Source organism: Pinus tabuliformis, chromosome 3_1 (genome assembly GCF_031772625.1).
Source record: "Pinus tabuliformis cultivar Carrire ecotype Pingquan chromosome 3_1, CPIR1, whole genome shotgun sequence".
In the NCBI taxonomy this organism is placed as follows: domain Eukaryota; kingdom Viridiplantae; phylum Streptophyta; class Pinopsida; order Pinales; family Pinaceae; genus Pinus; species Pinus tabuliformis.
Window position 1 is genome coordinate 182,927,144 of NC_142301.1, and position 16,503 is coordinate 182,943,646.

At 38.1% G+C, this 16,503-nt stretch overlaps 1 protein-coding gene and 1 pseudogene across 1 annotated transcript; both read right to left on the reverse strand.

The window, feature by feature from the left end:
• Window positions 1-449: 449 nt before the first annotated feature.
• On the reverse strand, window positions 450-4,006 carry LOC149186395 (calcium uniporter protein 3, mitochondrial pseudogene; annotated as a pseudogene).
• Window positions 4,007-14,404: 10,398 nt separating this feature from the next.
• On the reverse strand, window positions 14,405-14,929 carry LOC149186396 (uncharacterized protein At4g02000-like). The gene has a single exon (XM_089409330.1). The coding sequence runs from the start codon at window positions 14,927-14,929 to the stop codon at window positions 14,405-14,407; it is 525 nt and encodes a 174-aa protein (XP_089265456.1).
• Window positions 14,930-16,503: the final 1,574 nt, after the last annotated feature.

Here is a 16,503-nt window from a genome sequence, read left to right on the forward strand (position 1 = left end):
GAATATTTTTAGGGCCGAAGATTTTGCATATTTTTGCCAAAAAATTGCTTCCGGTGGTTCCATATTTAATTACCATCCAAGCTGGCACGATTTCTGTTTTGTTATCATTGAAATGTTATGGGGAGACACTGTAATGTTATGGGAAGATTTTTGCCCTAAATTTTAGTAGATCACTAAGGTTTTTTAATTTTTTACATTTTATATATATATATTTTTTAAAACTTCCTTTCTGTTCAAATAATAAGATAGCAATTCTAGCATAAAGGTTGTCTGGTATTTCAATAGCGCAAACAGTCTTACAGTGCAGAACTAATCATTCAATAATCAAGCAGTAACAATGTAACCCATATCCATTATTCTGGTGAACCAATCCATTTCATAGCATTTCCAAATAATTCTAAACAAATCGTCAGCATGAAAATGCTAAAAAAATTACAGAGTTAGGGATCTTAGATATCATTACAGTTACAGAGACGCCTGCGAAAATAAGGGGGCTTCAACCCAGGCCTGGATAACCTCCGGAGTTCTCTAAAGCATTCTATGTCAAATTTCATTTTCTTCATTAGTCTTCTCTGCGTGGCACTGAAGCGAATGCTGAAGAAGCTCTGGAATGAAGGATTTCTGGATGTGTTCAGGAAAAATATATATCCAGCCATGAAGTAAATTGATGTAAGAAAGAAGCAAATGGGCTCCATCACATCCCATGACACTTTCCAGAATGTCAACCTCATTAAACCCGCTGTCTGAAGTCCAAAAAACCCCAACCCCACCCGTAATTCTGTCATAGCATGACTCTGAGCTTTCTGATCAATCTCCTCCTTTTCTTTCTCCAGTCTCTCCAGCTCTTCCTTGTAAGGATGGCTCTTCGTTGCAAGGGGCATAGGCATGATCTTCTCGAAAGCTCTTTCTATCTGAAACCACACCAAATAAAAAAGAATATCAATGAAACCACAACCAAAAATCCCAAATCAGTGAATCCTAAGCCCCAGAAATGCTAAAGAAGCTCTAATTTAGATATACCTTGTAAGGACGAAAATAGACAGTCTTTTTCAATACGAGAACATGGCCCGATTCGTCAAGTAGCTTCGCTATTCCTTTCGCTTCTTCCTCTGAAGTCCCCTCCAGCGACTCCACGCAAACTCGCAGCAGCTCGTCATATGAAATGCGGTCGTCGTGAATCCACTGTATTCTTTTTTTGGCATTGTCCAACCGGACGAATCCCAGCAATCTCCTGCCGTCCTCCGCCGATATCTGCCCGGTAGGAGGGCGGGCGTTCAAATACTGCAACTGTTCCTGCCATTGGAAGAATAGTTGGGAAGGAGGGAAAAGGTGGGACTGAAACTGAGATTGGCTCACCTTCGTCTGTTCCTGCCTGTACAGGAAATGGGAAGGGTGGCCACCAAAGGTAGTCTACAGTTTAAAGGTCGAAACTCCGCGGAAATGAAGGGCATCAAGGGCATTGCGGAGGTATGCGCAGGTTTTGCGATTGGCAATAACCATGAATTCAAATCACAGTGACCACTCCATTCCGCCCGTGTCTCTTCCCCTTGCCATTGATCTAACGCTCGAAATTTTTGTAATCGTCTAACATCTAATCATATGGTGCACAAAATGACACGTAATCAAGGAAGGGAGTTGATTCCAGAGGGAACGCCTTACTGCGTAAATATTAGAGTTTCCAAAATTTTGTAATAATATGTGTTGATTCCAGAGGGAACGCCTTACGGTGTAAATATTAGAGTTTCCAAAATTTTGTAACTACCTTAATATGTGACAATTTTATGACGACGTGTGATATCACATAAATCATAATATGAACCTGAAAATAGTGGAGAAAGTACAACACCAAACCACTATCAGTTTGTTTGGATAAGTACACATTGTAGTGGGATGTGTCCCACTACATCTAAATCGGAAGCATGATTTGTATTAGATAATCTTCTTACATTGCTATTGGTTTGGAATCTTTAGTGAAATACAAGTTTCACGATTCAACTTTTTCTCACATCTATCTTTGAATGTAAGCGCAACTCTAAACAATAATAATTTTAACATTCGCTGGTTCCCAAAGATGATACAGTTCATGTAGAAATATATGAGGTTTTCTCATGTATCACGCATTCGCAGCTGTTAGTGCGGTGTAATCGTCTAACATCTAATCGTATGGTGCACAAAATGACACGTAATCAAGGAAGGGAGTTGATTCCAGAGGGAACGCCTTACTGCGTAAATATTAGAGTTTCCAAAATTTTGTAATAATATGTGTTGATTCCAGAGGGAACGCCTTACGGTGTAAATATTAGAGTTTCCAAAATTTTGTAACTACCTTAATATGTGACAATTTTATGACGACGTGTGATATCACATAAATCATAATATGAACTTGAAAATAGTGGAGAAAGTACAACACCAAACCACTATCAGTTTATTTGGATAAGTACACATTGTAGTGGGATGTGTCCCACTACATCTAAATCGGAATCATGATTTGTATTAGATAATCTTCTTACATTGCTATTGGTTTGGCATCTTTAGTGAAATACAAGTTTCACGATTCAACTTTTTCTCACATCTATCTTTGAATGTAAGCGCAACTCTAAACAATAATAATTTTACCATTCGCTGGTTCCCAAAGATGATACAGTTCATGTAGAAATAGATGAGGTTTTCTCATGTATCACGCATTCGCAGCTGTTAGTGCGGTGTGTACTGTAATTATATTGCCCCTGTTTATTGAAAATGTGGCCCCATTATTTTAATGAAAATTTACAAATTTAATAGCCGCAGAAAATTAGAAAGCTATGTAAATGATTTTATTTATTTATTTTTATTTTTTTATAGAATTTGGAGATAAAATTATTTCAATTTAAGGTGAGGAAGATGTGTTGAATTTTTAAAAGATTTTTAATTGATTTTTAGATTAATTTTTGGGAAATATGTTCATCTTAATGTTTAGTATTGATTTTATGAGATTGTTCCAATTCTAATATGTTTATATTCTATGGAAATTAATATTTTACAATAAGATGTGTAATTCTTTTTATTTTCTCAAGTTAAATTGGATTTGTGCCAAGTGACTTGCAGCTCACCAATTTTCTATGAATTTGAGATTATTCCAATTCTAATAAACTCATATTCTAATTAGAGGGGAAAATTAATATATAAGAAAAGTTTATTTAGCAAAATGGTCCATTTTACAATAAGATGTGTAATTCCTTTTTTCCTCAAGTTAAAATTGACTCATAAACTTTTTATACATAATTAGTAAAATAAATATGTACATTAATAAAATTATATTTCTACAGCCGCTGCCACCAATTTCCTAGAGATTTGAGATTATTCCAATTCTAATATGTTTATATTCTAGGGAAATTAATGTATAAGCAAAATTTATCGAGCAAAATGGTATATTTTACAATAAGATGTGTAATTCTTTTTCTTTTCTCAAGTTAAATTAGATTAGTGTCAAGTGGCTGGCAGCTCACCAATTTTCTAAGGATTTGAAATTATTCAATTCTAATAAGTTCATATTCTAATTAGATAGGGAAATTAATATAAGCAAATTTTATTTAGCAAAATCATCCATTTTACAGTAAAATATGTAATTTTTTTTTCTGTCCAATTAAAATTGACTCATAATCTTTTTATAGATAATTAATAAAATAAATATGTACATTAATAAAACATTCTTAGTATTGCAATAATTATTTTTATCATATTTATGAATCTTTCAATAACCACATTAATATTTTTAATATAATTATATTAATAAATATATAAATAAATTCACCACTTTTAGGGAGAAAAAAACTACTCTATTCGAATAATTACATCACTTAAACTTAGTGTTCCATGAAAATTTCCCTTAATTTCAATCAAAATAGAAAAATAATTGGCCCAGAAGAATAGTGAAAACATCTACCATCAAACCGTTAGAGAACAGCCACGAAAATGTTTGCCCGTTATTTCGAGAGAATTCAAGCGTAAAGGAGAATCCGAACGACATGATATGACGTATCTGCAATGAATTCAACCGTTGCTTCGATTGACATTTGGTGTTTTCATTTGAAAATAAGATAGAATGTCGGCCGCTCCCTCTCAACTGTGTCGAATGCTCTCCACTTTCTATGAGAACCCTTGGCCATCTGTTTTGATATTATGTGGAACTAAACATGACGCTTACATCAACTAAGAGCACTAAGACTGCATGTTCGTCCGGTGTACGTTTATTTCAATAAAACAAAATAATTGTACTAAGAATGAGCGCGCGTGTTTCGGATCCCAAATTCAAGATTGACTGCGTTCAAATGACAACCGTTAGATTGCCGTATAAGAGTCCAGGATTCAGATATTTTGATTATAACGTACATAAAAATAATTATTTCAATGCATGATCACCTTTTTTTTAGGTGTCGTGATCATCCCGTGTTTAGCAAATTCACAAGTAAATTTATCAATTACTGGAGCACTATGGTGCACGGATGTGAAACATTCAAACAAGAACAATTACCAGAGCAATAAGCAAGGATCTTGATAAAGAGCACTCAAATCGCTTTCATTCTAGTAACCTTAAACGGAATCCAGTAGGCAACAACTTCCTGACGTAAATTGATTAGTTGCCACATTTGTTACTGTGTGTAGAGATCACATTAACCTTCATAGTTGGGGATTGCAAATATGGATGGTTGAAATTACCAAATTTTAAGGAAACATTCGTGCCCTAAAACTAATCAGTAATAGTTCGAGTACCCGTTATCAATGTCAGCAACCGTGGCTCCGGTGCTCTTAAATTTATGCCCGGATTAGAGAAATTTAACTCACTGTAGCGCAGTAATTTTGTCAAATGGTGACAATAAATTTGATAGTAAACTGCCAAAATCATGCTAAATGAAATCCACTTCTGGAATTTGGCCTGGGGATCCATTTCGGCAGGACCCACATGCTGCAAAGTGCGCTTTCCGTATTACAAATTATGCAAACAACGTACACAGTGCTATCCCACTATGCCGTAGTGGACATAAATAATCTTTTAAGTGGCCAAATTTCTAAAGCCACTAAATGGACTTTATATAAGAAACTCTACACTCAAAATACTTTCAAAGAAAATCGTCTCTCGAATATTCAGACAAGCTTCATAGAATTGCTGGTGCAGAATCTTTTTCTGATCAATTCAAATCACTGTGATGCATTGCACTTGACAACCAATCCTCTTTCAATTCCATTAAATAGTAATCCGTCGCGGCAGCCCCTCCTTCAATGACAACCAATCCTCTTCAATTAAAGACCATCCGCCTCAGCAGCTCCTCCTCCAGTTAAAGCCAATCCTCTACAGCTGGCAGAGATGAGCTATATAGATAGTTAGATAGGCAATTTATTTAATGAAATTCTCTGATCATTGCGATTTTATCATATCAAATTGTGAAAACAATGAGCAGGAAAGAAATATAACTCAGATTTTCAATCGGCTGCCGCAGCCCCTCCTTCAATGAGAGTCAATACTCTGCAATTAAATACAATCCGCCGCAGCAGCCCCTCCTCCAATTTAAGCCAATCCAACGGTTACATAGATGTAGGTTCCAGAGCTTACTGGAGACGAACAGGAGGATACAGGCAAAGACGTGCGAGGGATTAAGAAATGTAAAGGTTAAGAGGTACACAGATATGCTTTTACCGACACAGAGATATGATATCGCCCTAAACTGTGAGATATGGCGATTCTGTTGCCAACTGTGAGATATGGCGATTTGCATGCTTGCCAGATACCATATGCCATGCGTGGCCAAATGCCAGATGCTATGTGCGGGGAGGGGGAGGGATAATGAATCGAACCCCTCGAATCAACGGCTAATATCAATTCCATCATCTAACAACGAAATCAAGGGCGCAGGAAGGTACAGAGTGGCACTGGAGGGGAGTTCTTCCTAGAGGAACGCCTTACGGCGTAATTACTGATAAATTTGAAGAAATGTTCTTTTTCAAGAAAGAGTTAATTTATTTGGGATTTGTGATTTTCGAGAATGAACTAAAAATCGATCCGGAAAAGGTTGTAGCCATTCTTAGTAGGCCGTCTCCCAAAAGTTTGTTTGAGGTATGGAGTTTTCATGGATTGGTGATTTTTTATTGGAAATTTATTAAAAATTTCAGTGGGATTTGTGCACCCATGGTGGACACCATTAAGAAGGAAAATCAGCCTTTCCATTGGACAGAAATGGCAGAGAAGAGTTTTCAGCTGCTCAAAAGGAAAATTACTGAAAAACCGATTTTGAGATTACCAGACTTTAACAAACTTTTTCAAGTTCATTGTGATGCCAGTGGGACAGCCATTGGTGCAGTACTCAGCCAAGAGGACAAGCTAGTAGCCTATTTCAGTGAGAAACTAAATGAAAGTAGGCAGAAGTACATGTCTTATGACAAGGAATTTTATGCAGTGGTTCAAGCGCTAAAGCATTGGAGACATTATCTGTTGGCCAATGAATTTGTCTTATTTTCAGACAATTCTACGTTGCAGTATATTATGCAGCAGCATAAGCTGAACCATAAACATGTGAAGTGGGTGGAGTACTTGCAAAGTTTTACATTTGTGTTGAAACACATCAGCGGTCAAGCCAACAAAGTCGCAGATGCATTAAGCAGGAGGAATTTGATCCTACAGGAAAGTACGATAAAGTCTTAGGATTTGAACATCTTAAGGACTTGTATGAGGCAGATGCAGATTTTAAGGAATCTTATGAAGCTTGCCAAAATCCATTGTTGAGAGATAACAATTCATGGCTAGACTATAATATGCAGGAAGGTTTGCTATTCAAAGGAGGGGAGTTGTGTATTTCGGAATGTTCTATGAGAGAGAACTTAATCCAAGAAAAGCATAATGGAGGTTTAGCGAGGAATTTTGGAATAGACAAGACCTTGGATCAGTTGAACCACTTTTACTATTGGCCGAAGATGTGCAAAGATGTACAAAGGTTTGTGACTAGATGCAAAGTGTGTCAGCTTGCAAAGGGACATAGCCAAGACACAGGGTTGTATATGCCCTTACCTATTTCAAACAAACCGTGGGACTCAGTTAGTTTAGACTTTGTCTTAGGTCTGCTGAAGACACAACGGGGATTCGATTCCATCATGGTGGTGGTGGATCATTTCACCAAAATGGCACATTTCATTCCATGCAGGAAAACCAATGACACCACACATGTAGCACATTTGTTCTTCACCAATATAGTCAAATTACATGGCTTTTCGAAGTCTATTATTTCAGACTAAGATGTTAAGTTTACAAGACATTTTTGGCAAACCTTATGGAAAAAATTAGACACCAAACTAAAATTTAGCTCAACTTATCATCCACAGACCGATGGTCAAATCGAAGTGGTGAACCGAAGTCTAGGAAATTTGTTGAGGAGTTGGTTGGAGAAAATTCTCGACAGTGGGGTCGTGTGCTTGCACAAGCGGAATTTGCTTATAATGATTCGCCCAACCGAAGCATGGGCAGTAGTCCTTTCCAGATCCTATACAGAATGCACCCATGAGGAGTACATGAGTTACAAGATTTGGGATAGTTGGAGTGTAGGAGTGCTGATGGTGAAGATTTCGCGAAGGCAATAAGCGATCTTCATGAACAGGTGAAATTAAAATTACAAGACAGCAACCAAAGATACAAGTAGAAAGCAGATTTGAAAAGGCGAGAGGTACAATTCAATGTAGGAGACCTAGTATTCCCACACCTACGTAAGGAGAGGTTTCCTAAAGGTGAATACAACAAGTTGAAATGGAAAGAAATTGGGCCTTGCAGGATTTTTTGGAATTTTTTTGCAAATGCTTATGAATTGCAGTTACCTCCAGGTATTGGAATTTCACCCATTTTCAATGTGGCATATCTGTACCCCTACATTGTGGTAGATGAAGAATACAGTTTGTAAAGACAAACACAGGACACCTAGAATGAGAATGATTCATGGATTAAACAAATGCCCCCAGCGAAGCCTCTAGAGATCGAACAGATCGTAGATATCTAGGTGGCCAGACGAACTCGAAGGAAAGAATATTTGCAGTACCTAGTCAAGTGGAAGGGTCATCCTATTGAAGATAGTACTTGGATAGATGCTGTCCAAATTCAAAGCGTCAGGTATTCTATTAAAGAGCTCATGTACAGGAGCCATGAGTTTAATTTACCCCGAGAGCCTGATGCAGGAGCATCCTAGTGAAGAGGCGACAACTGGGAAATGTTTTTATTTTATTTTTATTTTGCTGGACAAAGAGGAAAACACTTTGAGTTTCTGTTTCATTTTTGTTTCATTTAAAATTAAGGCTGACTCAGCCATTGTTAATTTTTAAAATTAGGCAAATAGATCAAGATAGGATTAGTTAGGAACTTGTTTGAAGAAACTGGTAAACAACTGAAAAGCAACTGAGGAACAATTCCTCAATTGTAAAGAAATTGCTAATAATTCATTGAAAAGGAAAAATCAAAGAGGATGGAAGGGCTGCCATCAAGAGAGGAGAGAGAACCCAGAAGTTGTAATTTACAATTATTTGAATCTCTATAGTAGCAGACAATTCAAAATATGTCATTAAGGAAGTAGATTATTTTTTATTATATTCCCTGTGCTTAGATGTTTTAGGCATCAAAATGAAAGCAAGACAATGAAACCATTTATTCAAAATATTCGAATAAGCATCGACAAGCATTTGTAACAGGAAGCATTTCAAAACCGAGAACCAAAAAAAGGTACACCAGCATATATATTTATTTTTCTCAACAAAACAAAACCCAGGTACTATTATATTCAGCTTTTAAAATCATTTCCTGTACATTTCACTTTCATTTTCCATTCAACAAAATTCACTATACAAATTCTATAACCTAGAAATCATGGAGGGTTCCAAACCCACGCAAACCAACAAAATTACAGTCCACAGGCTAAGCCCAAATCAAACAGCGAGGGCATGAACACCTCAAAGACCACATACAGACACAAAGGAACCAAAACCCCAAGGGCATAACCTGAACACAGACAAGAGAAAATGATAGAGCAAGTATCGATAGAACAAGCAACAAAGGAAGCAAGAAATCGCAACAGCCATGGAAAGACCCTACCTGAGTTTTCCCTAAGCCTGCGGACAATGCCCAGGTCGAAGCTATGGAGTAGCGTTCCCTTGGAAGGGCCTGCACACCACCATAGAGCAAGGCAGTGGTTAGTTGGAGCCACGAAACCAAAACAACAGTGAATAGCCGAAGAGGAACGAGTTTTTTTTTTTACCTTTAGGAGGAATGATTCCATGATGGAGGACGAGAGCTGAGACTCACAACAAAGGGTTTCCACCAGTAGAAGAGCCATGGATACATTCTACCTACTCACCAAGGAGCCAGAGAGTTTGGAGAGTGGAATTGAAATTGGAAGGAGAAGCTTACCTGAGAGCGAGTTCGCTGAGTCGTCCCATGCAACAGCCAGACAGGAACCTGTGATTGTAGAGTCGAACCATCACCAGACCAAACATCAACATACCAATCACCAAAAATAGAGCAGATACAAAGCTTGAACCAAATGATAGAGAAAAATAGATTTTCGGGAGGAAGAAGACCTGAAACCCTCCAAAAACTAGAGCAGTGAATTGCTACAGAAAACGAGTAGAGGTGTAGCATCAACAAACCCCAGAGAACTAGCAATGCACAGTAAACCACCATACAGGACAAGCAAGGTACGAAACCTACCAACCATCGCAAATACCAGGTGAAAGCACAGAGCAACCGCAGAGCCAAAACATCAAAAAGGAGAAATGACTTCCAAACACCCTCTGCGAAAGTGATAACCCTTAGTCGCAAGCCTGAGGTCAGTACAGAGGGCGGACAGAAAATAATAAACCGCATTAAAGTCATACACCAAAAACCCTACCATCAAACTTAATTCGGAACCGAAAGAATTAAACGGTCACATCCATGTGTCCCTCCTTGGGATCGCCACCATTGAATGTCAGCTTACTCCCTGTTCTGTTGTATATAAAAAATTTTTAAGCATACCATCAGTGATAAACGAAAAACTTTGTTTCTTAAATTCATAAACCAAAATTTTCAAAATTACCCAAAACCTCCTAGCCAAGGGTGTTGGCTGCTTTAAGAAGCATATCCACCTTCTCAAACCTCTGTTTCTTTCTTTTTCTTGTCTCCATAGGATATTTCCTCATATTTTCTTTGTCCATTCTCTTCTTAGATCCTGTAACTTTCTTCTTGTTGATGATAAGGTCCTTCAGTGGCACATTGTCTACATCAATCACCTCCTTGGCTAAATCTGGGTGGCTCCTGAGTTTAATTTTATATTTTAATTTGTTTGCTAGCCTTGTATGGGGTCTTCTGCCACCTTTAAAAACTTCAAATAGTGTTTCCTCATCTTGGCTTTCATTTTTAACCTCCTTGCCTTTAATAATTTCTGGTTTAGTTGTGTCTGCAAGGGAGGCTTAAACAGGTGGACTCACAAACTGGGGAGGACCGATATTAGAAGGTAGGTTCACAAGAGATGCAAGGTCTAGTTTACTGAGCCTGACACTCTATCTTTGGTAGAATTTGGGGATTTTAGGGCCAAAGGATGTAGATGGGATCTTTATACCTTTATGGCTAGGAGTTAGCTCAACGTGGGCTCTTCTTGAGTCTTTTTTCCCTTTTTAGTTGTCTTTGGCCTCCCTCTTCGATTTTTAGGGGGTTGAGGTTGAAAACCTCTCCAAAATAGGAAATGGCTCCAGGTTCTTCTTTCCTTATCCAACTAGTTTTCAATTGGTAGCTTGATGAGGGCTTTATGATAAATGAAATGGGGAGAAGCATCGGTTTTTGCTCTTAAATGAGTTGGCATTTTCCTGAGACTTTCCAATAAATAGAAACAGGCATTCATTCTAACTTGACCAGCCCAATGTGTAAGGAAATGGAAATGATAGAGGTTTACTCGATAAATCTTCCTTCACAGTTGAAATATTGTTGAGAGATGCGAAGAAAATTGTGGCATTTATCTTGTAGTTGGTCCCTCTGAACCGTGGTTCTCGATTTGCAATTCTTGAATTCCACTTTCAGAAAAAGGACACATCGACCCCTGCAAACACATGGCTTCTAAAAATTCATTCTTCAATTGTTGGCAACATTGTGGCTTCTGAGATTAGCTTCTCTATAACCAGAAAGAAGAGCCCACCGACCTCCACCCAATTCCCATCAAAATTTTGAGTGAATGACCAAGCCACAACATTGTGGTAGTCAGTGCAAACTCACTCCAACCTGATTGCTGAAATTGTTGCTCAATATCAGGATATATGTCTAGCAAATCTGGTTCTTTTGGCTCATCCTAGTTAGCTTTTCCAACCTTCCCCATCGCAGTCTTCTACTTGAAACTGGAAACCCCAGGATTTTATCTTAGATCCTTGTGGGAGAAATTAGATGATATCTTTGTCAATCGTTAACAAATAAACATCATAACCACAAAACTTACAAATGACAAGACAAATTTACAAACATGTAATTGATTTTAACGATGAATAGGGGAAATCATCCTGATTTAGAAAAATGATTACGATCTGGAGGAGACACGTTTTAACCCATAATCATTCTTAAAAACATACACCGATGGTGGCAGATAAAAATACGATATAACCTCATACTTACCCATGGCATGCTTTGTAGAGCTAATCATTGACGCTGACGTGGTCATCGAAATTCCAAATTTTGAATTTATAATTTGCTTTTGGTGTTGATAGTCGGCCTGTCGATTTTATAGAAAATTTTGATGAACACGTTGTCAACGAATTTCTTCAGAAAATATAATCGAAACACTTAAAACACTGATAGCCCCGCTATCGATGATTTCCCTATTTATTACAACCATGCCCGGATTTCAAGAAAAACTGGAAAATATGGAAATGCCAATGCAATGCCACCAAGATCCTATAAGATCCTCCAAACTTGTTGGGATTCAGTAACAGAGGTGGTTGTGGTGATTCCGCCCACAGTTTCTTCAGTCACTCCATTTCCTGGAGTTTTCTCAAAGGTTAGTCCTCATAAGTTTCAAGAGGCCAGGGAAGACAAAAACCTGCATATAATATTTACATTTCAATATACAATGTCAATAGAATATGGACAATGGGGAATCCGATTAGATATTGAAATTACATTGCATGCGAATGATTGAAAATGATGGAATAGAGTCAGATAAAACAATACCAATTAATTTTGCAATGTTGAGACCAAATCCTCATGTTGCATAAGTAAAGGCCATTGTTGCTACAATGAGTGAAAGGAACAATACTTTATGAATGTTTGGTATTTGAGAGAAGATAACTTGTATATAACTCCATAAAGGATCATGTATGTGCGCTCTGGAAAATGGTAGGGAGACCCATGCCCATGCCTTTGGTAAAATTTTGATCCTCTGGTTGCTCTGAAATATTCATGGCATATAAGATTTTCAATCATTTTTATATATTCAGATCAATACCATTAAAAACTAAAATTTTATTTAAGATTACATGCTAGGGACGGTATAAAATTATGAATACAACCATCTAAACAACAAACATTAAGTATCAAATATAAATGTCAATATGAATATGCATTTTACATGATTTTGTTCTTATTTTTCATAGTTTTCAATCAATTTATGCAAATTCAAAATTATGCTTATATTGATCCAAACTGACCTATACCTTGAATTCTTTCCGCTGTAACATGCTCTAATTACATTAAAGTTATTAATATATATTATTTGGAATTTGTTGAAAAAATAAAAAGAAATGTTAAAAATAACATCAAGAAAAATCCTAATTTAATTTGTCCTTGAATTAAATTAGGAATTAAATCGAAATTCTATTCTCATAGCAGCTTGAAATAGTTAACTAAGTTAATTTGACTTCGTTGGCTCAGTAAATTCAAGTTGGAACTCTATCTAGAGTCATGTCGAGTGATTCTTAAATTTTAGGGGTCCAGGTTGAGTTCTTTTGAGAGGTAATTAATTAACTCAGTCTACCTGAGTTAAATTCAGTTAAACTAGTTCTAAATGTTGGAGGAACTAGTGAGAGGTCAAGTGAATTAAATTGGATTTAATTCACATGCAGAGATCAATCATATCATTGATAATTCACTAAAAAATAACTCATGCATGTTAGTTCTAAGAAAGACCCAGTTGAGATTAGAGTTTAGGGACATTATACTATTAGTTGTATAATTTTCCGAGTTTTACAGATGGTGTGTGTAATCAATAGAAGGCATATGATGGATTGTGCAGTTGTGGTGAGGGATTTTCCCAATTAACTATGAGTTAATTCTCCGAGGAATTGCGCAAGGAAGTAGGGTCTTGGCAGACAACAGAAATGGCTAAGTGTTGGCTTCAACTGGTTTGTGAAGCAGAGGATAGAAAATACTTGTGCATGTTGAGATCATGGTTGAGCAGAGCATATTGTTTTCATCCAAGGCTTTCCTAGGAAGCAGTGAGATAGATTGCACTTGTGCAGAGATTGTTCGGATTGAACAAACATTGTATTTTCTTCTAAAATCTTCTCGTTAATGCAATATAGAGAGTCAAGGTTTTGAGTAGTTGCTTTCCCTAAAAAAATATTGTGTTATGTGCAATTGAAATTCTTCCTTTTCTACTTACTGTTTTCATCGATCAATTTTTGTTTCCACTGATGAGTAGAGTATATTTTTGTCTTATGTTTTAGCATATCACATAAACAGTTTGAATCTACAAGTAAAAATCTACAAAATTTTGGATGAAACCTTACCATCACTGGTTTTGTATCTTTGTTGATTTTGGAATTGATATTTTACCAATATAGAAGTTCTTTTCTCTGAAAATTGTATGGTATGCACGTATTATAGTAATTATGATGCAGGGGAAAAAATTGAAGGTAGAAAAAATAAGAGGGAAATGTATAGTTATTATGATAATTCTTAACAATGTTTGGTACTTGGAATTCTAAGCACATTCATAATGATTTTTTTTTCCCCTAGGAAAAAGTCGTAATTTTATTCATATGTTGATAAAATTACATTTTGTAGATGCCCAAGGCATATGCAAATGGCTGAACCTGTAATGTCAGGCAGCGGACAAAATGAAAAAGTAGTAACATTGGTAGCAAGTAACTAATCCTGAAAAACAGGAAACACAGAGTAACAGTAAAAAGAAAATTGTATGTTCTAGCTGGCCTATTCTTTCCTTCCCTTCTTCTTTTCCACCCGACGCCATCCTCCTGTGTCAGCATTGGGTGTAATGATGGCTAGCTGGTTTTCCATTGTGTTCATTTGAGGTTCTTTCCCTGATTCTGAGCCCGATGAGCCGTGGGTTCTCTTTATGCCACTTATTTCCAATTGTAACTCCTGATGCAGATCTGTGATAATCGGCCCCGCTTGAGTGGTAGGGGTGTTCGCTGCCTGTTTCAGTCATGCTTGAGTGGCTGGTTCCCTCAGGTTCTCTGTAGGTTCCTCATTTATGTCCTCTTCATCTATAGGATCTGTATTCTGCCAGCCTCTGGGTTTTTTAGTTTGTTTCCTAGTTTTTCTGGGGTCCTTTCGTGCCATTGGGCAGCTGTTTTGAAGGTGTCCAGTCTGTAAACAGGTCCTGCATCGGAATGCTGTGTTTTCATAATCTAGCTGCTGTATCCATTGAGTATTATTAAAGTTCAGCGTGATGTGGTCAGGTAGTCCTTCACTCAAGTCCACTTCTACACAGATTCTGGCAAAAGTGAATAATCCCCTGGTGGCTCTTTCATCATCCATTTTTAGGAATTTGCCCAGTGAGTTCCCTATGGCAATTAACACTTTGGGATGCCAGAAATGGAGTGGAAGTCCATGTAGTCTCACCCATACAGGCATTCTTGAGACTATCATTGTTGTGGCATCAAAATCCGAGAACCAGGGGGTGGTGAAGAGACCGGCACTGCCCCAGAACCAAGGGCCCTGATTCATGATGCTGTCTCTTTCCTGCTCTGTGTTAAATCTAACTATGAAAAAACCTTTAGGGCAGAGGTATATTTCACAGTTAGGTGACCAAGATGAGTAGATCCATTGATGCAGGGCATCTGATTTAGGCCAGAAGCCATTGAATCTGCAAATAACAGCAGTATTCGATAAATCGGCATATATACCACTTACCTCAGGCATGGTAACTTGTAGGGTTGGAGATTCTGGCCTTTGTTCTACTATGTATGGCCCAGGAAGCTCTGATGGTTGTGTTGTTTTGCTTTCCATCTTTTTCCCCTTTACTGCATCCCGGAATGAGCTGGTGTTTTTTGAGCTGGTACCGCTGCTTCCTCCACACAGTCGTAGGTTTAGAATGATGGTTGAATCGCTGGTTATGCCGTAGTGCTGGAGTGTTTGGCTGTCCTGTAAACAGTATCCAGAATATATGAGGTTTTGGTATTGTGCTGGGGTTCCAATATGCTCCTGAATCCTTTTCTTTAATTCGTGGACGCTCGTTCCTTTGCTAAGTCTTAAGCAGAAATGTTTGCCTTCAATGGATTTAATGAAGATCTGGAGCAGATTTATGCTGGTGGAGAGTAGTCCCTGATTTACAGGTTTATTCTCTAGATCTGACGGAAATAAAGTATCAGGGCTCTCTGATATCGGGCCTGAACCGCCTCTTCTTCGTCCGCCTGGAGTTGGGGAGGCTATATTCCGTGTGGCCCCTGCTTGTGCGGCCCATTCTGTCCATACCGTTCCATTTTTACCCCTTAAAGCAATCAGAAGGTGCGATTCGTGGTGGAAATGCGCTGTCAGTTGCAGGTCTGTGTTTTGATAAACCTCCGGCCTCTGCACTTCATACATTTCCTTGTTCGCATTCAAAAGGCACGGATCAAGGCGGGATGGCGCTATCATCGGCAGATCTGGACAAAATCGGTCTGATCCCAGCGTCGGAGTGTTATGGGCCCAGATCTGCATAGTGAAGGGCTTAAGGGACTCCACGTACCGCTGAAGCAGCTCCATACCCCCGTCTCGTATTAGATCTATAATCTTAACAGTTGAAAACCGCCCTAGGACGGCAGATCTATTCTGCAACGCATCATAATAGCCCTTGGGACCTGGGCACGCGATTTCTGGTGTCGCCCTCAGGAAGAATCTCTGTACCCTGACAATGGTGAACCACACCGGTCGTGGATTCCTTTGGTTTCCACCGCAATAAGCCTTCCCCTCACCAGATCCGTCCCCGGACCAGAAGAAACCAGCGAGCTCATGAGATCCGGTGGCCAATCGACTTGCCAATCCATAGCAGCACAGTTCTTTTGAGGTAGCGACGGCGCAGAAAGTCTCCCCTGAAACCCTAGATCCAGAAATCGCCTCCATCGCTCCGAAATCGTCTTCTCAACACCAAAATCTCAAGGAATTACATGGGGCATCATCACATTCATAATGATGTTCCTACCTTTTTATTAATATTTGGCAATGGGAACCAATAGATAGGCTTCTTAATATCTATCAAAAAGGTGAAACCCATGTTGTAAGGCAAGGTTAATCAAAAGGGAGTCATATATGATGGAGATTTT